Below are 26,527 nucleotides of genomic sequence, written 5' to 3' on the forward strand. Positions count from 1 at the left end.
TTTGTTTAACACTTATTAAACTGTTAATTTGAAGCATTGTTGTTGATCTAACCAGCATAGGTTACTTGTCTGAAATTCGGCCATGTACTGAATGCCTCGCGACCAAAAATCGGGCCCTTATATATCATCACAATAATAGGTGCTGAAACTACACATTGTTTAAAGTTAAATTTACAGAAATTACAATTAAAACTTAACTCCTTAAATTAACTGAATACATAAAAAAATTGGTTCTTTTTAGCAGTTTCTTCTACTACGAAGGTTATGCCAAATTATTTGTTTAAATTGTAAAATTAACAAATATAGTTATGCAAAAAATACTTTTGATAAAACCATTAATTACTTTGGAATTAATGAAGGGCTGGTTTTGCTAACATGTTTTTGAATAGAGCTACGTAGATACTTTAAGAATACCATCGTTTTGTCTTCTAAATTTTTACAATTATTATAGAATTTAAGTTACGAAACAGTCACTGATTTCACCCTATAACAAACGATACTAACTAGGAATAGTCAAAATAAATTAGAAAATCAATTACATGCATGAAACTAAACACAAAATTAGATCTGGTGTTATATTCTTTAGAACTGATTATATTCATGTATGTTAAAAAAAAAAAAAAAACGTATTTAAGGAGGCAAATAGCAATACAAGAGGGGAATTAAAATTATCCCAGCTTGCTTCGTCACAAGGGGCTCTGCACTTTAGTTTGCACTGATGTCATTAGTGAAAGGATCCTGCCTTTGTACTAACCTGCAGGGAATAGCAGTACGAGTGTGAACGACTTCAGCAATCACAATTTGCATTGTCTAGCTCCCTCTAGGTAGGCCACTTCCTTATATTAAACTGCCTACGTTAATGCAGCATCTTCCACCCCTGTATCTCCTCCACAGGGACTTCAATGCACACCACCCCATGTGGGTGAGTGCTACTTCGATGGGTAGGAGTCTTCTAATTGACAAACATATTACACACTTTGGTTTGTCTCCCCTCAATGACGGTTCTCCAACCCACTTCAGTGCCACTTATGGCACTGTTTCTGCTATTGATCACACAGTCTCCTCCCCTGCTCTCGTAGCTTCACTACATTGGTTACCCCATGATCATCTTTGTGACAGTGACCCCTTTCTGGTTATTCTATCGTTCCCCTGCTGCACCAGGCAGATAGGCTTCCTACATTGGGCATTCTGCAGAGACATTTGGCCTCTATGTATGTGTGCTGTGCATTTTGACATCTTTCTCTGACTGCATTGATGCGGTTGTGCAGTACATGTCTGTCACTATTGTTCTTGTCTCTGGCACTGCTATCCTCCTTGACATCGATCGATACCATGGTGGACCAAGTGTGTAGCAGTCACTATTCAGGACCGTCGACAGGTGCTACAATGATTTAAACGACACCCTTCACAGACTAATCTTATAGCTTTAAGCATCTCGATGCCAAGACTCACCCCCTTATTAAGCCAAGTAGAAAGGAATGCTGGGAGTGCTATGTTTCCATCCTAGGGATGTGTGCCTCTTCATCTCAGGTTTCGGCCAAGAGCCATAGCCTTCTGGGTCACTGAAAACAACTGTCCAAGGTCTTATACTACAGGATGCTCTGTGTACTGATACATCGATCCTTGCAGAACATCTCAAGGCACACTTTGCGACAGCATCAGCACCTTCTTCCTATACTGCTGCATTTCTCTGACAGAGATGGCGAGTTAAAGAAACCCCTCTCCGTTTCAACCACCACCAAGCTTAAGCCTTGACTGAATGGGAATTTTTGCTGGCTCTTATGACTGGGTCCCAGGCAAGGATTGCATCCACAACCAGATGATCCAACACTTAGATGTTACCCAAAGGAAACATCTACTCAGGGTCTTCAACCACATTTGGCTCACAGATGTCTTCCTATCATAATGGTGAGACAGCATAGTTATTCTCAAATGTAAGCCCAGGAAGAACCCAACATCTCTCGACAGCTACTGATGGAGTAGCCTGGCGAACATACTTTGTAAGCTGCTTGAGAGGTTGGTTACCTTCATATTACATTGGGTACTCGAATCTTGGGGCCTTTCGTCCCCATATTAGTGTGGCTTGTTGGTTGGACAATCTAAACTGACCATTTACTCTGATTGGAAACAGCAATCCGACAGATTTTTCATAAACGCCGACACCTTGTCACAGTTTTAAGGCATACGACACAGCTTGGTGCCATCACATTTTGGTTACTCTCCACTCTGGAGCTTTCGCAGCCCCCCTTCAGATTTTTATCCATGAATTTTTATTCCACTGGCTCTTCCAGGTTAGAGTTGGAATTTTACTCAGCACCCCGTGGATCAAGGAGAATGGTATCCCACAGGGTTCTGTGTTAAGTGTCACACTCTTTCTCATCACTATCAATGGGCTTGTAACCTCTGTTGGGCCTCTGGTTATCCAGGCATTGTACGAGGACAATTTTTGCATCTGATGCAGCTCCCACGTGGTAGCATCTGCTGAATACCAGTTCCTAGGTGCCATCCAATGAGCCTCTGGGTGGGCCGTTTGTCGTAGATTCTGTTTCCTCTCTCCAAAACGCTGGTTATGCATCTTTGCTGTCAACCCACAAAATGCCCCAGGCCTGAACTTTATTTAGGCAACCAGCACCTAGATGTTGTAGAACAGTCTCATTTTTGGGGCCTTCTTTTCGATAAAAAGCTGATGTGGCTACCATGTACTTGCCACCTAAAGACTACCTGCAGGCTGACGCATAATGCTCTCTGCCTCCTGGTCCACACATCTTGGGGTGCAGACTGTGCTACTCTTCTCCATATTAACCATGCTCTGGTTTTTTCCAGACTAGATTGTTGTTGTCAGGTTTATGGCTCAGTGGCTCCTTCTACCCTGAAACTACCTGACCCTGTTCATCATTGTGGGGTGCACATGGCTATCGGTGCCTTTTGCACTAGTCCTGTCGACAGTCTCCTCACACAAGCAACGATTCCCCCTCTACAAATTCGCTGGAGCCAACTCCAGGTTTCCTATGCAATCGCCGTTTGAGATCCCCTGACCATACCATGTACTCCATCCTATTTGTAAACGAGGGTTGTCTCCCTCCTAATACCTGCCGTCATGTGGGATTACCAGTTGGAATGTGTCTCACTTCCTGTTGGGATCGCCACTCCCTGGAATGTGCCCCTTGGTGTATTTCCTCCTGCATCCCTCCGTGGACGGTGCCTAGACCACAGATTAGGACTGACCTATTCCTAGGTCCTAAGGTCTCTGGCACCCATATGATATTCTGTCACCTTGTACTGTCCATTCTTGAAGAGTTCTAGGGTGCTACCATCTTTTACTCTGATGGTTCTAAAAGGATAGATAAGGTGGGATGTGCTTGTACGTGTCCTTCTGGCATGGAACACCATTTACTAGTGGGATCATGGAGTGTGTTCACAGCAGAGCTGCTAGCCATTAACAGGACCCTCCATTTTGTTACTCAGGCCTCCTTCCACAGTATTTTAATGTGTACTGTCTCAGTGAGCAGCCTGTAGACTATAGACCAATGCTATTCTCATCACACTTTGGGCTATGCTCTGCCCTCAGTTGTACTGCCTGCTCAGCTGTCTTTCTCTGGGTCTTAAGTCATGTGGGCATCCCAAGGAATGAATAAGCTGACTGTTTGGCTAGATAGGCAGATACTTGCCCCCCCCCCCCCCCCCCCCACCCAATTCCCTGTCACGATTCCAGATGCAGATATACGGACACACATTAAATCTCCCTCTGCCCAAACGTGGAATGACATCTAGTGTGCTACTACTCCGTATAATCAAGGAGACTACTGCAGTTTGGTGCTCTTCCTTCTGCTCCTCTCACAATGAGTCTATTGTATTCCATCTATGCATCAGTCATACTGGGTTCACCCATAGTTTTCTCTTGCATTATGAGCCATCTCCACAATGTAGCTGTGGAGCCAGACTGATGGTATCCCATATATTGATGGAATGTTCCCTTCTTTTAGCCCTTCGTGCTAAGTAGAGTCTTCCAGATTTTTTGTCTTTAATATTAGCAGACAGTTCGTGGATTGTTGAATGAGAACTCAGTTTCTTGTTGAAAGTGGTTTCTATTTTCAGTTATAAGGTTTTGCTTTACTCATAGGGCAGGTGCAGGTTGGTTGTGATTGGGGCTACTCGTCTGGTTTTATGGGTGTGAGACCCATGACCACACCCCCTTCCAAAGACCGCCTCTTTATCGTTCTGTTTTTCCAGTTTTTAGATTTGACCTACCCTTTTATGCCTTCCACTCTGAGTTTTTAGCTCCTACTTTATAGTTTGACGCCTCAAACCTACTGTTAACAAATCCAGTAGCCTGCCTCTGAATTGATTCTGTCTCTTCCTTCAATCCAACTTGGTACAGACTCCAAACACTCAAACAGTACTCAAGAATATGTTGCTCTAATGTTCCATGTGTGGTCTCCTTTACACATGAGCAGCGCTTTCCTAAATTCTCCCAATAAACCAAAGTTGACCATTTGCGTTCCCTGCCACAATCCTCTTGTGCTTGTTTCATTTCATATTGCTTTGCAACATCATGCTGAGATATTTAAATGACGTGGCTGTGTCAAACAGGACATTACTAATGCTGTATCCTAACATTACGGGTTTGTGTTTCATACTCGTTCTCATTAACTTAAGTTTTTGTACATTTACAGCTAGCTGCCATTCACCACTCCAACTAGAAATTTTGTGTATGTCATCTTGTATCCTTCTTCGCCCACTCACTTCTGATGCCATACCATACACCACACCATCATCAGCAAATAACTGCAAATTGCTGCCCACTCTGCCTGCCAAACCATTTATGTACGTTTCTCTGCCTCATGATGGCTGGGTGTTGTGTGATGTCCTTAGGTTAGTTAGGTTTAAGTAGTTCTAAGTTCTAGGGGACTGATGACCATAGATGTTAAGTCCCATAGTGCTCAGAGCCATTTGAGCCATTTATGTATGAAGAGAATAACAGCGGTCATATCACACTTCCGTGGGGCATTCCTGGAACCCTTGTCTCTGATGAACACTCGCCATCGAGGACAGCATACTCGTTACTATAACTTAAGAAATCTTCAAGGCTCTCACATAGCTGCTAACCTATTCCATACACTCATACATTCATTAGCCTGCTATGGGGCACCGTGTCAAATGCTTTTTGGAAATATAAAACTGTGGAATCTGCCTGTTACTCTTCATCCATAGTTCGCAGAATATCTGCATCTGTAACTGTGTGCAAAACACTATGAGGTGTATGGCAGAGAGTATATCCCTTTGTACCATTTATTAGGGTTTCTTCCCGTTCCATTCACGTATTGAGCACTGGAAGAATGGTTGTTTGAATACCTCCGTGTGTGCAGTAATTATTCTGATCTTACCCTCATGATCCCTATGTGAGTGATACATAGAGGTTGTAGTATTTTCCTAGAGTAATCAGTTAAAGGTTTCTCAGGACAGTTTACATCTATCTTCAAGAGTTTTCCAGTTCAGTTCCTTCAATATTTCTGTGACATTCTCACATGGATTAGACAAACCTGTGACCAATTGTGCTGTCCTTCGCTGTATATGTTCAGCATCCCCTGGTAGTCCTATTTGGTATGGGTCGCACACACTTGAATAATGTTGTAGAATGGGTTGCACGAGTGATTTGTAAGCAATCTCCTTTGTAAACTGACTGAACTTCCCCAGTATTCTACCAATAACCTCAAGTCTACCACCTGCTTTACCCACAACTGCGCATATTTCAGCATTCCATTTCATATCCCTAGAAAGTTTTATACCCAGGTATTTGTATGAGTTGGCTGATTGTAACTGTGACTGACTAATATTATAGTCTTAGGATTCTATCTTCTTTCATTTTGGGAAGTGCACAGTTTTACATTTCTGAACATTTAGAGCAAGTTTCCAATGTCTGCACCACTTTGAGATCTTATCAAGATCTGACTGAATATTTATCCAGCTTTCTTCAGACAGGGCTTCATTATAGATAACTGCATCACATGCAAAAAAATCTGAGGTTACTGTTAATATTAAACTTACTGGCATATTAAAACTGTGTGCCGGACCGAGACTTGAACTCGGTACCTTTGCCTTTCGGGGACAAGTGCTCTACCAACTGAGCTACCCAAGAACGACTCATGCCCTGTCCTCACAGCTTTACTTCTGCCAGTTCCTCGTCTCATACTTTCCAAACTTTACAGACGCTCTCCTGCGAGGTCATTGATATACAACATGAACAGCAAGGGTCACAACATACCCTGGATCATAGCTGAAATTACTTCTACTGCTGACGATGACTCTCCATCCAAAATAACATGCCGCGTCCTCCCTACCAAAAAGTCCTCAGTCCAGTCACGGGTTTCACTTGATACCCTATATGATCGTACTTTTGACAATAAGTGTAAGTGTGGTACTGAGTCAAATTCTTTTTGGGAATCAAGAAATACTGCATATACCTGGTTGTCTTGATGCAAAGCTTTCACTATGTCACATGAGAAAAGAGCGAGTTGGGTTTCACATGATAGATGTTTTTGGAATTCATGCTGGTTGGAATTGAAGAGGTCATCATATTCAAGGAACTCATTATATTTGAGCTCAGAATTTGTTCTAAGATTCTGCAACAAATCATTATCAAGGATGCTGGGCAGTAGTTTTGTGGATCACTTCTACTAGCCATCTTTTAGATATGTGTGACCTGTGCTTTGTTCCAAGAACTAGGCACAATTTTTTGTTCGAGGGATATAAGATAGAATATAGTTAGAAGAGAGGCCGACTCAGCTTAAAATTCAGTGTAGAATCTGTTAGGGATTCCATCGGGCCCTGGAACTTTGATCACAGCTGTTTCTCAACACCGCTGATACAAATACTGATTCCGCTCATCTTTTCAGTGGTATGAGAATTAAATTTGACAATTGTTCTGGGTTTCCTTTGTAAAGAAACATTGAAAATGGAGTTAAGCATTTCATCTTTTGCTTAGCTATCCTCAATTTCAGTCCTGTCTTATTCGCAAGGGACTGGACACTAGCAACACTAGCAACCTTTACATATGACCAGAATTTCTTTGTGTTTGGTGAAATATAATTTGACAATATTCTGCTGCGGTGGTCATAGTAGGCATCGCGCATTACTCTCTTGACAGCAGAAGTGTTTCATTCAGCATCTCCCTGTCTATAGCTCTACACTTTGTTTTTAATCTATTATGCAATAATCTCTGTTTCTGTGTAATGACTGTATACCACAAAGGGTCTTTCCCGTTATGAACTATTCTAGTGGGTACATATCTATCCAGTGCATGGTGTGCTATTCTTTCAAACTTGAGCCATAGTTTCAATACGTGCTCGTGTCTTGTGCTGAAAGTTTCAAGTCCCTCACCGAAGCATGCCGCTACTGATTTGTTATTTAGTTTACTGAATATAAGTGCTTTTCTGCTTGTTTTAGTAGTCCTATATATTTTGATAATCATTGTTGCTGCAACCACATCCCGGTAACTGATACCAGTTTAAATGTTGACATCCTCAGAGATATTAGGTCTACTTGTTGCCATTAGGACCAATACATTTCCATCATGAGTGGGGATCCTATCCACCTGTTCCAGGTAGTTTTCAGAGAAGGCATTAAGTATAAAGTTTCGCGAGATTTCTTATAATGCCTACCACTAACAGTACTGTAATTTTACCAGTTGATTGTTGGGTGATTAAAGTCTTCACTGATGATTACAGTATGACCGCAGAACTTACATACAAGTGAACTGAGGTTTTCTGTATAGGTTTTGGTTACACCAGGAGATGAATCTGGTGGGCTATAGAAGAATCCAGTTATCATTTTGTGCCCACTCCTGATACTTAGTCTTGCCCAAACAGTGTCACAGCCAGCTTCAATTTCTATCTCGGTGGATTTGAGTTTCTTGTCTACTGCGACAAATACACCAACTTCCTTTCCCATTTTTTTATTCTTTCAATATGCAATCAAATTTTCCTTCAGTATATCACTATCAATTTCAGGTTTCAACCAGCTTTTTGTACCTACTGTTGTGTGAGCTTCACTGCTTTTCAGGAGAGCTTCAAACTCTGCCACTTTGTTGCAAATGCTTCGACAGCTTACCGTTGTGATTTTAATTCACTTACCTGTGGGAGGCATTTCTTTCGATCGTACATAGATACTTCCAGCAGTTGTTATCTGGATTGGATGGAGAGTCACCTAATCTAAAAAAGCCCTAGTGTGCATCCCACACATAGTCAGCTACCTGATTAGCAGCCTCGGATGTGTAGTGCACATCTGACCTATTTAGGGGGCTCTAAAGTTCTCAGCCGTATGCCACAAGTCCAGAAAGTCACCGCATAGATTGTCACGGAACCTTCGAAGTCTCTGGTCCAGTCCTTCCACACCGACTTGGAACCAAAGGGCCATGATTAGTTCTGCGTACAATGCTGCAAATTGTGAGCTTTGTTGAAGTCCAACCTTCTCTGTCACTTGCTGGACTGACCCAAGAATGACCTTGGAGTCCAGACGGCAGGCATTATTTGTTCCAACGTGTGCCACAGTCTGCAGTTGGTTGCACCCGGTCTCCTAAATGGCTGCCAGAATAGCCTCTTCAACATGTCAAATGAGATCCCCAAACATACCTACTGAGTGTGCCTGGCGTCCTTTCCTGTCCCTTGCTGCCATTTATGTAAGGAGTACCATTTTGTGGCACGTTTGAATTGCTGATGATTAATACACTGCAACTCTTTTGCGTTTGCCTCCTCTTGACACTGGACAGATCATGTTTCCCCAAAACAGGTGAAATGAGTCCCATTGACTCAAATTCAGTTTCAGTGAAAGAAAACACCTCAAACTTGTTGGTTATGGGATGGGTACAACACCCTGAGTCCTCCCTGCTTCCTATCCACCCTGTAGAGGATGCCTAGATCTACAATTGGCATGCCACTCACAGTCAAGTGTACAAGTAATGACAGATCCTGTATTTTCTGCAGAGGAGACAGTATACACAGGAGAGGATAGTACTTGAGGTACTTCCGGTACAGGTATCACAGGTACATGACTCTCAGGGGTTCTCCAAACACACTGATTCACAGCAGCTGCCATTTGTTTGAAAGTAGTAAGGGTGATTTCCAGCTGCTTACGAATGTCGGCCAACTCATCTCATGTTTGAGAACGACATTAACAGTGGGGCTGCATTTTGGCTGGTGCAGTGAACATTAAACTAAGCCAAATGTTGTCTTTTGTACCTGTTGAACTAAAAAAAAAAAAAAAAAAAAACTGATTCCCTGGAAGAATTGAAGCAAATACACAACAGGAAATACTGGGGTAAAAATTGCTAATTTCCTAAAACTTTTTGAAGTTAATTATAGTTATTAGCAAACTCGAAAAGAGTTAATTTACAATAAATGTGGATAGTATATACTCCTCTTTAAGAGAAAATGGGATGGAGCACAATATGTTAGTTACAATACCTGCAACAGTAATTAAATGACATGCTGATTATGTACAGGGCAATGGTACCTTCCAGACATTCTTAAAAAATACATATTTATTTGCATTGATATATAATGAAATTCGGGATTATCTATTTCTTTTTTTTTTGCCAGTAACTGTAAATCGCAAACACTGATTTGATTTGCTATGAAATAATTTATCCAAGAACTCTTGTACCAGTAACTTATGGAAATATAGTTTTTTAAGCTTCCAAAATTTCTCAGAAACAATCTTTCTCACGTAATTGTACATTGAAATTAGAGAATGAATGTTTTGAATGACAATAGGCCTCCTATTCTTAAAAATTTTAAAAGGGTACAATTAATTTTAAGCCTACAGTTGACAATAACAGTAAAATTTTATTGCTGCACTTGTGGATGTTCAGAATGTCACAGTATAGCACAATACGAACGAGTATTGGTACAGTCAGTGAAATTCTATGCAGAAGTGATGCCAACAGTAAAAAATATGAATATGGAACTTCAAATCGGAACACTAATCGTGTATATGCAGACTCGCACAAAGGAAAATTTCGAAGTTGGCTGTTATACATAAATAAACGTGTATTACACTGATTTTTCACTAACACACTTATACACTGGCATGCCAAAGAAGAACATAGCGACGTGAGTTTTATCTTGGGCAAAATTGCTAAATTGTCTATCGCCAATGAAGGTCATCTTCTGCCTGCTGCAGTTAACAACGTGAGAAAATGGCAAGCTGAGTTTTGCATTAGCAATGCTTTCTAAAACCATGCTGTTTCATGGACTTAGCTTCTTGGTCTCAAGAAAATTTATTATCTTTGAACTGAGAATATGTTCAAGGATTCTGCAGCAAACCAATGTTAGGGTTATTGATGTGGAGTTTTGCAAGTCTGTTCTTTTGCCCTTCTTATATGCAGGAGTCACTTGCACCTTTTTCCCAGTCGCTTGGGACTTTGCATTATCGCAACTCTCTCACCCAGTGCATTCTAGGTAAGGGGCCAGTGCCATAGAGTACTCTTTGTAAAACTGAATTAGAATTTCATCCAGACCTGACAAATTATTTGCTTTGAACTCTTTCAGTACGATAGTTCCTCTATACCAGGGATGCTTATTACTAAGTCGTCCGTATGGGACTCTGTGCAAACGTCAAGCGACAATATGTTTGTACGATTCTCCTGTGTCAACAATTTCTTAAATGCAAAATTTAGAACTTTCTTTTGTTTTGCTATCTTCTACTGCCACACTAGTCTGATCAAAAGTGACTGGATTGCAGCCTTAGACCTACTTAGCGATTTTACATAGGACTAGAATTTTCTTGGATGGTCTTTTTGTCCTTAATCTACTTACGAGGCACAGAATTCTCCAGACCACAATTTAGAATCTGCTTAAACTTTGCCCATAACTTCTTTCTGCCCATCTTAATGGAGTTAAGTGATTTCATTTCACAGCCTGAGTGAGATGCCAACAACTACTTGTCTGTTCTTTCTAGCAGAAGCTCTCTCCTAGCCTTCTTGACTGATTTATTAACTTTATTAACCACAGTTCTATAATGACATAATGATTGCTAATCCCTGTTTCTATAGTGACTTCATTGTTAAGGTCTGGCCGGTTTGTAGTGACAAAGTTAAAGATATTTGTGTTGCATGTGGGTTGTCGAACTAGCTGCTCAAGACAGTTTTCAGATAATGTGTTCAAACGTACTTCGCAAGACTGTTGGTCTGTACTCCCCACAATGAATCCATAGACATTTAAGTTAAAGTTGCCTCCAAATAGTATTGCATGATCTGGGAATTTACGCATTATTGACCGTAGACTTTCTTTGAATGACTGTAGAACTGCCACAGTGGGATCACGTCGCCAGTAAACATTCAACAATTTACTTGGTTTCTTCTAGACCTGTTGTACACAACCAGATAATTAGATTGTCTCGATCAACTTTAATCTCGGTAGAGACAATATTTTTGTCTACAGCAATGAACACCCCCCCCCCCCCCCCCTTAAATGGCCTGTAATCTGTCTTTCTGATATACATTCCATGGCTTGTTATATATCTCTACTTCGGGTTTCAGCGAGGTCTCAATCTCAAGAATAATATGAGTTCTGAACACTGTCTGACTTCCCTTGTGTGTATCAACTGGCAAGTGTTCATTTGAGTACCTCAGTCTATGACATAGTGTAAAGAAAATCCTCATTTGCACTCCACAAGGACTCTATTACCTGGATAGCTGCTTTCTTTAAGTGCTAAGTACACCACTGACCTATCAAGGGGAGTTCTACAAATCCCCACCTGATAATGCAGGTCAAGAAATCTTCAGCCAACAAGAGTTGACAAAGCATTTGGTTGAGACCCTATACTCGGTTCCAAACCAAAGGACCCCAATCACCTCTAGGAACAGTGCTGCAAATAGCGAGCTCTCCTTGCAGCCCACACATAAGACCAGCAGCCTTCACCATCTCCACCAGCTGCCTGTATGAACTGAGAGTGACCTCTGAACCTATGTGACAGGTGTAACTGGTGCTGACATTAGCCCCAACTTGAAAATGACTTCTTGGATGAGTGTCCCTCCCCCCCACCCCCACCCTGGCAGACATTCCAAGCGCACATTGGTATTCTTTTCAGCCCTAAATGCTACCTGCCTAGGGCGCTCAACACACTTAACGTTGTAGCTCCCAATAACTAGTAAACACCTCCGCTCGTGTTTACTGGGACCATGCTGAAGCAATAGCCACCTGTCTGCTCACAGGGTGAATGGGTGAGGCCAGATGGCCAACTTCCACATTGCCCCTCCAAGTCGAGGGATGCGAATCTGTTACCATCCCTCCTCACCCTAGTATGAGGGCAGAGCCACCATGTCAGGCGCACTAGTAGGTGCCTCGGCAGCGCTCGTGGGTGAAACAAGTGACACCTGAGGTGTACAATGTGACTCGCCAGATTCTCTGCCACTGCAGAACCCTGAGACAGCAGCATGAAGGTGACTGACTGTAGTCAAAAGCACATTCAGCTGTTTGTGAACTGTAGCCATCTTCTCTTGCATCCACACACAGCATGCACACATTCTACCCATCCTAGCAAGACTAACATAAGAGGATAAATAATCGATGCAGGGAAAAAGGAAAAGTAAAACTGTATTGATTAATTCATGTTCCATGCCTACTTAAAGATGCATAGACCACTTAAGACCGTGGTCTCTGTGCGATTTCAAGGAATTTCATAATCATTTCTGTATTATACAGGTCTTTCTTTTTGCTGGTCACTGGATCCACCAGGAACACTACTTTAGGATGTGGAATTCCAACTATTTTATAAAGGTCAATGTAAGTCAGAAAAAATTTACTCATTTCCTTTTTTAATCCCAAACTCAGTGGATGATACTTTCCAGTACTAAATCGTTGATACAGACATTAGATACGCTAGTGTTTTAGTTAAAATTGTGCTCTCTGGAATTTGCTTGCATAAATATATTGTCTATCACCACTTCTTGCATATCATTTGGCTGTATTATGGTGCCTCTGGGCCAACGAAGCAGTTTCAATAGAGGCCCTCTTGCAAAATGTTTGCCTAAAACTTCAACACCTAATAACTCTGTAGAAAGGTGTGGTGGTCCATTTAAAATTGTTCTGTAATAAGATGAACCCAAAGAGTATGCCTGTCAGAGCAGAATGTTTTACACAGAACGCCAATTTCCTTCATTAACTGTTCACTCGGATTACATTGTGGATGATACTTGGATATTGCTATGTGCTTAATGCCTTTCCACACCAAAAACTCTTTAAAGGTAGTATTGTAAACTTAGAGTCATCGTCCATAAGCAGTTGACATGGTTTTCCAATGTTGACAAAGTATTCTAATGAACAGTATGTTACAGTGTTAGTATTGGCGACCTTAATAGGATAAAGTTTTACATATTTTGACCAGCACTCTAATAACACAAAAATGTATTTAGTACCCATCTTTCTTTTGGAAGAGTCCAAAGAAATTCGTTGCTGTCAGATCGTATAATGACACAGGTATTATTGGGTACCACTTGTCTCTTGTACCAGAATTATTTTCCTTTGTGTCTTGGCATGTTCTAAAAGTTTTGATTGTATCAGACATCTTTCTACTTGTTGTTGTCGTCTTCAGTCCTGAGACTGGTTTGATGCAGCTCTCCATGCTACTCTATCCTGTGCAAGCTTCTTCATCTCCCAGTACTTACTGCAACCTACATCCTTCTGAATCTGCTTAGTGTATTCATCTCTTGGTCTCCCTCTACGATTTTTACCCTCCACACTGCCCTCCAATGCTAAATTTGTGATCCCTTGATGCCTCAGAACATGTCCTACCAACCGGTCCCTTCTTCTAGTCAAGTTGTGCCACAAACTCCTCTTCTCCCCAATTCTATTCAATACCTCCTCATTAGTTATGTGATCTACCCATCTAATCTTCAGCATTCTTCTCTAACACCACATTTCAAAAGCTTCTATTCTCTTCTTGTCCAAACTATTTGATGTCATCGGCGAACCTCAATGTTTTTATTTCTTCTCCATGGACTTTAACAACTACTACGAATTATTCTTTTGTTTTCTTTACTGCTTGCTCAATATACAAATTGAATAACATCGGGGAGAGGCTACAACCCTGTCTCAATCCCTTCCCAACCGCTGCTTCTCTTTCATGCCCCTCGACTCGTATAACTGCCATCTGGTTTCTGTACAAATTGTAAATAGCCTTTCGCTCCCTGTATTTTACCCCTGCCACCTTTAGAATTTGAAAGAGAGTATTCCAGTCAACATTGTCAAAAGCTTTCTCTAAGTCTACAAATGCTAGAAATGTAGATTTGCCTTTCCTTAATCTATTTTCTAACATTTCTGCGGAATCCAAACTGATCTTCGCCGAGGTCGGCTTCTACCAGTTTTTCCATTCGTCTGTAAAGAATTCGCGTTAGTATTTTGCATCTGTGACTTATTAAACTGTTAGTTCGGTAATTTTCACATCTGTCAACACCTGCTTTCTTTGGGATTGGAATTATTATATTCTTCTTGAAGTCTGAGGATACGCCTGTCTCATACATCTTGCTCACCAGATGGTAGAGTTTTGTCAGAACTGGCTCTCCCAAGGCCGTAAGGGATCTGACATTCCATGTTCCGATCCGTAGAACGCCAGTTTTCTTTCTCCTGATAACAACGTCCTCTTGAGTAGTCCCTGCTCGGAGATCTGCAGGGGGGACTATTTTACCTCCGGAATATTTTATCCAAGAGTACGCCATCATCATTTAACCATACAGTAAAGCTGCATGCCCTCGGGAAAAATTACGGCTGTAGTTTCCCCTTGCTTTCAGCCGTTCGCAGTACCAGCACAGCAAGGCCGTTTTGGTTAGTGTTGCAAGGCCAGATAGTCAATCATCCAGACTGTTGCCCCTGCAACTACTGAAAAGGCTGCTGCCCCTCTTCAGGAACCACACGTTTGTCTGGCCTCTCAACAGATACCCCTCCATTGTGGTTGCACCTACGGTACGGCCATCTGTATCGCAAGCCTCCCCACCAACGGCAAGGTCCATGGTTCATGGGGGTAGGATCTTTCTACTTAAGTTCTTAAAATAGTAAAACTTTACTTTACCATATGTTTAATACATTTTCTAATACCAAAATGTCCATATCCATTGGGTAAATACCGTGTTAAGTTGGATTCTGTCTTGTATGTGGTTCTTCTTTGTTTTTGAATATTCCTCTTTTTTTCCTGCACCCACACCACATTGTGACTGCTTACAGTTTCGTATTTTCACCTGGTGCCAGAGGTAGAACTATTGTTTTTTTCAGCATACTCCGCAAGCACACCGATTAATGAATGTATGTATGATGTTTCAGCATAAAAGGGATACATTGTTAGCAAAAATCTCCAAAATTCTTAGATTCCTTCGAAATTTTGAAACAATGTTGTATTTGAATACACATGTGTTTTTGCATACCTACTGGAGTGACATATGTTGTGTAAATATATATAAGGTTATGTTGTAAAAATATATACGAGGAGTGATTCAAAAAGCTTGCATTTGATTGTGTTGCTGTAGCATATATGCAGCGTAGTGCATCTCTGATGGGGATACATAAGCACTGACATGTAGGCAAGGATTAGTGTGGCATTCTTGTCTTTCTGTTGTGTGTACGGTAAAGGGGAAACATGAATTATGACAACATTACTACCAAATGCATTCAAACAGGACCAATGTGCTGTTTTTTCTGTTCTTGGCTGCTGAAGGACCAACACCAGTTGACAGCCATCTGAGAAAGAAGAATGCGTATGGGGCAACATGACTGTTGAAAACCACTGTTGTGAAATGGTGCTCTGACTTCCATGCTGATCGCAATTTGACATAAGATTCCATTCAATCTGGGTGGCCAGTCTGATCCATTATGCACCAACTCGAGTGGGAGACACTTGAGCACCCGTCCTGTAGTCCAGTTTTTTCCCATGGTGATCCCCATTCGGTCCCTTGAAAAGGGTGTTAAAGGGTCAACGATTTCTGTCAGATGAGGATGTGCAGCAGGCAGATACAGACTTCTTCACGCACTAGAACACAGTTTTTTATGAGACGGGCATATTCAACTTGGTGTTTCTATGGGATTATTGCCTCAGTGCTCACAACAGTTTTGCTTGCGTGGCATACAGATTCTGGACAGTAAGGCCTTCCAACGGAAACTTTCTGATCAGTCCTCATAGTATCTACACTAATTATAAAACTGTACGACTGTAGTGTCTTTTTTTGTCTGTCTGTCTGTCTGTTTGGATATTTTAATCTCTAAAACCATTAGATGAAATTTCAAGAGATTTTGCAGATAATGTGAGTAGAGCTTTGTGCACTGTATGCGCTATATTTCATCAGAATCAGATCATAGAAAAAGTGATATCCATACATGTTACAAAAAGAGGAGATGGACAGAGGGGTGGGAAGGAAATGGACATAGAGATTGAAAAAGGAGTTTTTAGGCCGAGAAAGGGGCAGAAGGTGATAGGGAGGAGGAGGAGGAGGAGGAGGAGGAGGAGGAGGAGGAGGACATAGACGGGCAGGAGTAGGAGATGAGGATGTATATCCAGTTGTCATACATTTTAGAAACTTCTCTCTCTCTCTCTCTCTCTCTCTCTCTCTCTCTCTCTCTCTCTCTCTCTCTCTCTCCCCCCCCCCTTCCTTCCTTCCTCCCCCCCCCCCCCCCCCTCACCCCACCCCACCTGAGCCACAGCAATGTGTGGCAGGATATAGCTAGTAGTAGTAGTAGTAGGAGTTGTAGTAACAATAACAATAATGCTACTTTGAAAGAAACCCCTTTGACCAAAAGCTTAATGTGTAGCAGTCTTTTCGTTGTGCGAGTCTGCAACTCAGTGTCTCCTCTGTATAGTTAGTAGCAATCAGCCCTTTTCATAATACAGTTGTCTATCCTGACCTTCCCATTGTTTAATGTTAATAATAATGATGTTTGGACTATGCAGTCGTGAGAGTCAGATATGTTGCAGCAGGTAAGCTCCTAGTATTTACTGTCGTAAACAATGGAACTTGCAGTGAATACATTTTCAGGAAGTAAGTGCACACCATTGGAACAAAGTGTAACTTACCTTTTAACAATTCATGTGCCATGTTTGTTGAGGAGAAAAAATTGCATTCAGGCCATCTTCTTCTGATGTGTGCATATTTCCATTTGTTGATATTTTGTAGGACAACATTCTTTTTTGGAATGCTGTTAAAGGTACTGAATGCACAATTAGTTAAGTAAGAAGTCCACACTTGTGTCTCTCTACTTAAATGGTTGGGTATACTGAACTTTCTCAACTAAAGTTACTCACAGATGAGTTTAATACTGCTAATTTTCAAATACAAAACTAGAATGGATGTAACCTATACTACTTTACAATGAACCTTAAATTTTGCCTCTGGAAGGGATAAATGCCATGGGAGTTGCAGCACTTAATACATAAAATTTTCCCTTCATAACATGAATCCTTTTATTGGAAATACTTAGTGCCAACTTGAACAATATGCAAATGTTCACTAAATTTAGTACTTCTTAAATAACAAAGTATTTTACTGTGAAACAGGTTCATCAGTCCTGCATACAACGATGGGTAGATGAGAAACAAAAAGGAAATCCTTCCGGCCGTGTAACTTGTCCACAGTGTGGAACAGAATACATAATTTTAATTCCTAATGTGGGTAAGTTCCACCACAGAAAAATAAATTTGCTGGATGTATAGTAATGTCTAGTGTCTTTTCAACATGTTCCTTTTTTAAATCAGGTACAGTGGTGTTTATACTAGACACACTTGATAGTATTGTCATAAAAGTGTGCCCTTTCATGGCTGCTGGCATTGTTGTTGGATCCATATATTGGACAGCAGTGACATATGGCGCAGTGACGATCATGCAGGTAAGCCACCTTCTTTTTCGTTTCATTTCATTTTACTTGTTACATAATCGGATTTTTATGACAGAGGCATTTTAAATTTAAAAAAATTGCATTTGGCAATAATAATTATAGTTAGGGGAATTGACCATTGATATATTCCTGTTCATTTTGTTGGCAGAAACCGTTGATGGCAATGTAATTTTGTTTTTATTATGATCATACAGCTGGTGTTACAATTCGTGAGACCCCTCACTTTCTTGTTATGCTGAACTGCAGAGCTTGTCTGTTACACAGTATAATGTGCAAGAATACACAATAGTACTAACATACCTGTTGTCACATGGGTCCTACTGCTCCTTGCAGGGAACGAAAAAGTGAGATGTCATCTGGACTGAGTTAGGAGTAAACAGAAGACAAACTGCAAGCAAAAATGGTTTAACAGGAAGGTCCATTTTCTTCTACCGCAAGACAAAGGAGGAAATAGTTATGAACAAACATCACAGTCAGTAATAACACATTTTTCATGATGCATGTATTTTTGTATGATACGAGGGTCACTCCAAAAGAAATGCACACTATTTTTGTAAAAATGCAGTTTTCATTCTGCATGTGTGAAAGTTTTACAGTGTGTAGATACATCCTTCCCGCTTGTTTTCAAACTTAGTTCAACCTGTTCCCGTGAGTGGCACCGTCACAGCATGCCTTCAAGATGTCTGCTACTCTTGACGTTCGTCAGAAGCAACATGCTGTCATAGAATTCCTGTGCTGTGAAAATGAGACAGTGGGAAACATCCACAAGAGGTTGAAAAAGGTGTATGGAGATGCTGCTGTCGATCGCAGTACAGTTAGTCGGTGAGCAAGCAGGTTACGTGATGAAAGCGGGCACAGCAAAATTGAGGATTGTCCTCGCAACGGCAGGCCTCATACTGCGCACACTCCAGACAATGTGCAGAGAGTTAACGAAATGGTGACTGCTGACAGACGCATCACAGTGAACAAATTGTCATGCTACGTTGGGATAGGGGAAGGAAGTGTTTGCAGAATACTGAAAGTGTTGGCATTAAAAAAGGTTTGTGCCAGGTGGGTTCCCCAAGATGTTGACAGGGGCTCACAAAGAAAGAAGAAAAACGGTATGTAGCGAACTTTTGGAACAGTACGAGAATGGACATGAATATCTTGGAAGAGTTGTGACAGGTGATGAAACATGGCTCCATCATTTTTCACCAGAGACAAAGAGGCAATCAATGGAGTGGCATCATACAAATTCACCCAAGGAAAAGAAAATTCAAAACCACACCTTCTGCTGGAAAAGTTATGGCTATTGTGTTTTTCGATTCCGAAGGACTCTTGCTTGTGAAATTCATGCCAAGTGGAACCACCATAAATTCTGATGTATATGTGACGACACTGAAGAAACTTCAAGCTCGACTGAGTCGTGTTCAACCACATCGACAAAAGCAGGATGTTTTGCTGTTGCACCACAATGCACGGCCACATGTCAGTCAAAAAACCATGGAAGCAATCAAAAACCTCGGATGAACAACACTGAAACACCCGCCTTACAGTCCTGACCTGACTCCATGTGACTATCATCTCTTTGGGAAACTGAAAGATTCTCTTCATGGAACAAAGTTTGAAGATGATGACTCCCTTGTGCATGCTGCCAAACAGTGGCTCCAACAGGTTGGTCCAGAATTTTACTGTGCGGGTATACAGGTGCTGGTTCCAAGATGGTGTAAGGCAGTTGACAGGGATGGAAATTATGTGGAGAAATGAAAATTGAAAATATTGTTCCTAAAGGATGCATCTACACACTGTAAAACTTTCAAACATGTAGAATAAAAGATGGATTTAAAAAAAAAAAATAGTGTGTGTTTCTTTTGGAGTGACCCTCGTATAATGCAGAGTTCATAAACAAAATTAATAACTGATCCACAGCTTCATTCTTCCTTGCGCTATTTTTAGCGCTTCACATCTCACACATTCATTTTTTACACCCCAGACATCGTAGTATCAGTAACGAAGATGCCAGAAAGACTGGAGATGCAGATGCCATAGTTTGAATATATTACACATTTCCGATCGACATTTGGCAGTCACTAAGGAGCCGAATATCATAACTTCAAAGGAGGATGAAACAAAACCCATGAACATACTTATTTATCAATATTATGATTATTTTATGTCTGTATGTGAAACATTTTATAAGTTAATGTAGTCCTTGAAGCTGCACTAAGATCCATATAAAATTTTCCTGTTCTTGTTGATTGTCAGACATTTAAGTGAAACAAAAACTGCAGACCATCTGGAAAAGTAGTAGTAATTCTGCATTGGCAGGACAGTCTGAGGGATTGTGCTTCACACTCCGTTACAGTGCACTAGAGACCACTGATCCAAACATTTTTGGACCAGATTGCTGACAAGTTTCCACCCACCAGCTCTGTCACTCGCTAGGAAGGCACACAACTATTTGGTGTGATGCTCGCTGGTTCTCAAAAGAAGATTTCATTGTAATTGTCATCTCCACTAGTTGAAACACACATGGTACTCATAATAACTAAAATATTAAAGACAGAAAAAGTTAGCTGTGTTGTCATGGCTGACAGTTTCCTTTACTGATACAATAATCTGCCATGTGTCATAATTCGATGTGTAAACAATAGTTGTAAAGGACCCCAACAACAAATAAACTTTCAGGTTCCAAGGTACAGTGATTATTAGTTTTGTTATTAACATGTCTAGGAGTGCAGGTAATAGAGAAATGAGTCTAATAATTTCTGAAATGATGTTGCCAACTTAGGCGTGCTTCTTGTTTATAGTTCTCATACGTTAATACCACAACTAAAAAAATCTTGATGATTGATAGTGAAAATTTATTGCTGCAGGTAATTGATCCAAAATTGGCATTTTATTAAAATAATTAATTATAAAAACATGATAGCATGCTTAGACCTAATACTTAACACATACAGTTACTGGAAATGACAACTCCAAGTTCTAAGAAAGAGATAAACTTATTTGTTAACATTGGTCAACAAACACAAACTTTGGGGGTTTGTGTCCTCCCTTTATCACATTTATATTGCATTTCTATGTACTGGTCACTATGTTCTGCCTCTAAAAAGAAAGACATGTATAATATTAATAATGCTGAAGAATCACAAATATTGTGAACTAATATTACTGTGGTCATCCATGGTCTTGGTCCATAGCCTTGGAAAAATCTAGTTAGTAAGCAAAGTGTGTAGCACCAAACAAATTTTGTGTTCACAAATGGATAATTACTTTTCAATTTATTATTTTTCGATAGTGAAAAAAAAAATCTGGAATTAACATTCGGAGTTTTCATTTGCTGCTACATTTGTCTGTCAGTCTGAACTAAACCAATTTCACACCGGCTGGTAGCGGGAATCACCATGCTAAAATGTGATTCAAAATGATAATCGATCCCAGCATTTTTGTGTGGTATTCACAGAGGTGAAGGATGGTGTATGTTAAAATTTGTGACTCGGGTGAAATCGAACATGAGATCATCAAAATATTTTGCAAGCACCAATCCAACAGACAACCCGTAGTCACACAAATTATGCAGATAAACATAAATTTTGTAAAGTTCTTTTCGTTTCCTGAAATCACCAATCTGATGGAACTGAAAGATAATTTACTTCCTTAATTGCCATTAATAGAAAACTGATCAGAGTAATTTTTTGCTTGAGAATTCCCATTCAGTAAAACAGACAACTGCCACTGGCCATTGGCTGCCTGACGCCAACAGGTGTCCATCCATGTAATGACAATTCTTTGGACCTTACGCCTATGATCTTCAGTGCATGTTGCATCATCTCACAAGAAGCTATTAGTTGTGTATGCTGCTAGCTTAAAATATGGTCTTCAATAAACAGGCCCCCAGGGGCTCGGCATTCAGGTGCCGGGCCTGGCGACCCTGGGGTTCCTGAGCTGGGGACTGGTAAGCGTCGCCAGTCCCCTGTCACCGTAAGCTCAGCGACCACCGTGTGGTGCGGCGGTGGAATGTTGTGTGTCTCAGGGAATGGGGATCTTGGCTTGACCGCCCGGATCGCGAGGATGGAATAAACCTCTATAAACAACCCCTCAATTTCAAGGTGTGCCACGCGCTGATGAGATGCAGGATCCATTACGGTATGCTATGACACCTCACAATTCGCAACAAAGAAATCCTCCTTGCACTTTTTAATGCCATTTGGGCATTGGGTCACCTTCCTGGCGTGTGGCACGAGGCAGTTTTAATTCCTTTTTTTTTTTTAAACCTGGGAAAGACCTCACGAGCCCGAGTAGCTACCGTAGTGTTGCCCTCACTACTTGCATGGGGAAGACCATGGAGCTGATGGTCAACTGCCACCTTGTCTGGATGTTAGAATCCCAGCAACTCCTTAGTCGCTTTCAGTGTGGGTTCAGGAGGTTTCATTCCACCTTCGATATCCTTGCCCTCCTCGAGGCGGCTATACAACAAGCTTTCCTACGCCATCATCACCTTCTAGGTGTATTTTTCGACATCTAGGAGGCCTACGATAACACTTGGAGGCGTCTCATCCTGGAGCAGCTTCACGAATGGGGTTTTTGTGGTTGTCTTCCTCTTTTTATTCAGTCTTTCCTCTCGCCATGATATTTTAGATACCGAATTGGTGACGTCCTGTCTGATCGCTTTGAGCAGGAGAACGGTGTCCCTCAGGGTAGTGTTTTAAGTGTGACTCTCTTTGCCATCGCTATTAATAGCATTATGTCCATAGCGAAAAGTCCTGTCCAGTGTTCCTTTTTTGTGGATGATTTCCCTTTGTTTTGCTCTTCTTCCAGCCTTGCAACGACAATGCGTCAGTTGCAACTTACTATTAGACGTTTGGATGACTGGGCGCAGAAGAGTGGTTTTAAGTTTTCCTCTGAGAAGTCTGTATGTGTTCTTTTTCACCGTTCTCGTTCGATTTTAACCTTTCCTGAGTTGAGGATGAGGGACACTATTCTTACTTTGAAAGATACGGTGAGATTTCTGGGCCCTCATTTTTGACTCAAAGCTTGCATGGTTACCTCATCTTAGAGACCTGAAACGGCGGTCGCTTCAGGCTTTAAGTATTTTAAAATGTCATAGCCACAGTACATGGGGAGCTGACAGGACTTGTCTGCTCCAGTTTTACAGGGCGTTTGTGCGATCTCGGCTCGATTATGGGTGCACGGTGTATGGGTCTGGGAGGCCTTCTTACTTAAAGATGTTGGACGTTGTGCACCATGAAGGGCTTCGGTTGGCCACTGGGGCATTTCGAACTAGCCCCATACCAAGCCTCTGTGCAGAGGCTGGTGAACCGCCACTTCATATGCGGCGACGGCTACTTACAGTACTCCAGGCATATAAAACTTTTTCCACACCATACACACCTGCATACCATACCGTTGCTCAGCCTCCTCTGGCACGGTTATTTCATAACCGGCAACATGCGATGCAGCCCTATAGGATTCACGCACAGGATTGCCTCGCTGCCATGTCTATGGCTGGTCTTCGTGTTTTATGTCACGGTTGGAGCAGATTTCCACCTTGGCTCCTCCGGAGACCCAAACTTATTTTAGATTTGACTAATTTTAAGAAAGGTAGCACACCAGATTTTAGATTCCAATCTCTGTTTTTTAACATTTTAGATGTGCATCACGGTTTCACCATCGTTTATACTGATGGCTCCAAACAGGAGAATTTCCTTGGCTGTTCTGTGGTGTTCCCTGATCATGTTACCCGGATTCGCCTCCCTGCTGAATATACCGTTTTCGCAGCAGAGCTCCACACGATCTTGAAGGCACTGGAGCAGATGAATCATGTTCGGGGCGATCGATTTCTTCTCTGCTCCGATTCTCTTAGTGCCTTACAATCACTGCAGAACCTGTACCCGACTGAGGAGATGGTCCAGCTGATATATGACCAACTGTACTTGCTCCAACAGCGGGGTAAAGAGGTCTCCTTCTGCTGGGTGCCTGGTCATGTCGGAATATGGGGCTGAACAGGCCGGTAGGGCTGCCAAGGAGGCCTGCAGAGAGCAGGATGTGGTCCAGTGTCCTATCCCCTTACAGTCTGTCATCTCTGCACTCCACAGGAAGTGCATGGAGGTGTGGGAGGACAAATGGCTGGCAGTGACGGCCAATAATCTGCGGTTGGTAAAGACAACCACTCAGCTGGGGCGTTCCTCCTGCCGGTTGCTCAGGCGGGAAGAGGTGGCCCTCACACGTCTTCGGACCAGGCACTGTCCTCTCACACATAGCTTTTTATTACGGCGGGAGGATCCTCCATTTTGTGATGCTTGTGGTGTGCCCATCTCTGTCCGGTACATTTTAACAGACTGCATTTTATACCGTGATGCAAGGGCAGAAGCACAAGTTGATGGGGATCTGCCTTGTGTTTTAGCTAACGATGAGACGTTTTAGGGTTTTTAAGTTTTGTGATGTGTCTGGACTCTGGCCTAAACTTTTAGGCTGGAGGTTTTAGTGTATTGCAGAGTGGCTGACTCCTCCCTTTTTTCCTTGTGGTCAGCCAACCACTTAGCTCCCTCTACCACCTTCTTCCTGTGTTGTCCATGTTTTACTGCTGACGTCCTGTTTCATCCCACGCTTCGGTGTGGGTGAGCACATGTTTTTCAACGATTGTTCCCTGTGTTTTATGTTCCGTTTTATATTGCTGTTCTGAGTTTTTTTCTTGACACCCGTCTCACTATGTTACTGAAAGGGCGCTGAAGACCTTGCTGTCGTGCGCCCAAAAAACCCCTCTACTACTACAATAAACAGCTTGTCATGGTTTTTGATGTCAGCATTTTTCCCTTGTTTCCCATGTTTATCATGTTAACATGCCTATTTCTTTTGTTTTGTTGTTACACATACATTTTGTATGATTTGTTATCCAGGCACAGTGTTTCTGTTGCCATTTTATGTGTTAACACAAGCAAGGGAAAAATACATAATCAAAAACCATGACTAACTGTAGACTATCTAGTAATTAAAAGCTATCAGCATGTACAACTAATAGCCTCATGCGAGAAACAATTTACTCATTTTTATCCAGAACTTTCTGTTCTCCTCCAGATTTCAGGTCTGGAGAGGTTTGACTCTCAGCAGCCATTGTTCACAGGAAGATGGAGTCCTTCAGGGGTTGGTTCTGAGCCTAACTCTTTGACGTTGCAGTCAATGGTATTACAATTGCAGTGGGATCCATAGCCTCACAATCACTGTTTGTGGATGACCTTTGTCTGTATTGCAGCTCTCAATGATTGCGCACCATAAAGTATTTATCTCACGGGCAATACAGAGTGTACATTATTGGACCCTGAATTCTGGCCATCAGTTTTCTCCTGCAAAAACTTGCGTTGTGAATTTTTGTCAACTTAGGACTGTCTTCCTGTGCCCAGAACTTTACTTTAGTGACCAGTAATTGAAGTTGTTGAAAATTTCAAATTTTTAAGCCTTTTAGTTGACAGTAAATTAATGTGGCTACCACATTATGCCACCTCAAAGCATATTGGCATGGAGAAGCCTAATATTCTGATTTCTCAGCAGCACCTCCTGTGGCACAGACTGCACAGTTCTTCTTCATTTTTATAAAGCATTGATTTTATTCTGACCCGAGTACAGATGTGATCGGCAACTGGAGCTTTCTGTATGTTCTCTGTAGACAACCTCCTGGTGGAAGCTGGTGTCCCACCACTGAGGGTCAGATGCCAACAACTCTTGGCGAGCTGTGTGGTCACATTGTCAAATTCCTACCCACTCAAGGTACTCGTCACTGTTTCATTATCAGCAGTTCAGACTGTTTATGAATCGCTCAAAAGTGAGTAGATCAGCTTGTGAGATAATATTGGACATTCTATGCAAGGATCTCTATCTGCCCCCTCGTCTTCTCTGAGTGTCCCGTCTTGAGAAATTGCCTTCACCCTGCTTTCCCCCCTCTGTTCTTGCCTGTAGCTTATACCCAGACCTGTCATTCAGATGAATCTCTTTTGTGGCCCTAAGAAAAACACTGAATGTACCATCCTCAGGCGCATGTTCCGTTCTGTTCTTCATGACTACCCAGATTCGACATGCACATACACAGATGGATCGAAAGTCAATGACAAGGTCGATTTTCCTTTTGCACATTCAAAGGGACATGCAGTGTATACATTGCAGAGTTGGTCACCATATCACAGGCACTACAGTATGTTAAAACTCCAGCCACGAAGGGCTTCCTGGTTTGTAGCAACTCCTTGAGCTCCTTATAGGACATATTTCAGTGGTATCTGTAAAACCTTTCGATCGCTGACATCCAAAACCTATCAGTTGACCTCCACAGCCCCAGAACGACAGTAACATCATTCATCAGGGCACTGAGCCATGTGGCTATTCCAAGAAATGAACTCACTGACAAATTAGGTAAAGAAGCAACCACAGGAGACAAACTTAACTCAGAGTACTGAGTGCTGAATTGCAGATTGCAGCTGTGGCATCAAACTTAAAAAACGTGAGATATTGAATGTCAGGCCACCACCACCTTCAACAAGGTGAGAGCAATCAAGAGGACTGCCAAGATGTGTCATACTTCTCACCAGGGCTCTCAGAAAGATGCCACCTTACTGTGCTGGCCGCATATTGGTGAAACCAGACTTACCCAAGAGTTCCTTTGCATCAGGAGTATAACCCTCAATGCAGCTATT

The 26,527-nt window shown here is 41.7% G+C and overlaps 1 protein-coding gene across 4 annotated transcripts in view; it reads left to right on the forward strand.

Moving 5' to 3' along the window:
• LOC124788007 (E3 ubiquitin-protein ligase MARCHF5) overlaps window positions 1–26,527 on the forward strand; it is a 98,563-nt gene that overhangs the window by 33,069 nt on the left and 38,967 nt on the right. For all 4 annotated transcript variants that reach the window (XM_047255053.1, XM_047255050.1, XM_047255052.1 and 1 more), the window contains 2 exons: window positions 17,530–17,644; window positions 17,728–17,858. In XM_047255053.1, the coding sequence (XP_047111009.1) occupies window positions 17,530–17,644; window positions 17,728–17,858 (246 nt within the window). The remainder of the gene's footprint in view (window positions 1–17,529; window positions 17,645–17,727; window positions 17,859–26,527) is intronic.

The sequence above is a fragment of the Schistocerca piceifrons genome, chromosome 3 (genome assembly GCF_021461385.2).
Source record: "Schistocerca piceifrons isolate TAMUIC-IGC-003096 chromosome 3, iqSchPice1.1, whole genome shotgun sequence".
Classification (NCBI taxonomy): domain Eukaryota; kingdom Metazoa; phylum Arthropoda; class Insecta; order Orthoptera; family Acrididae; genus Schistocerca; species Schistocerca piceifrons.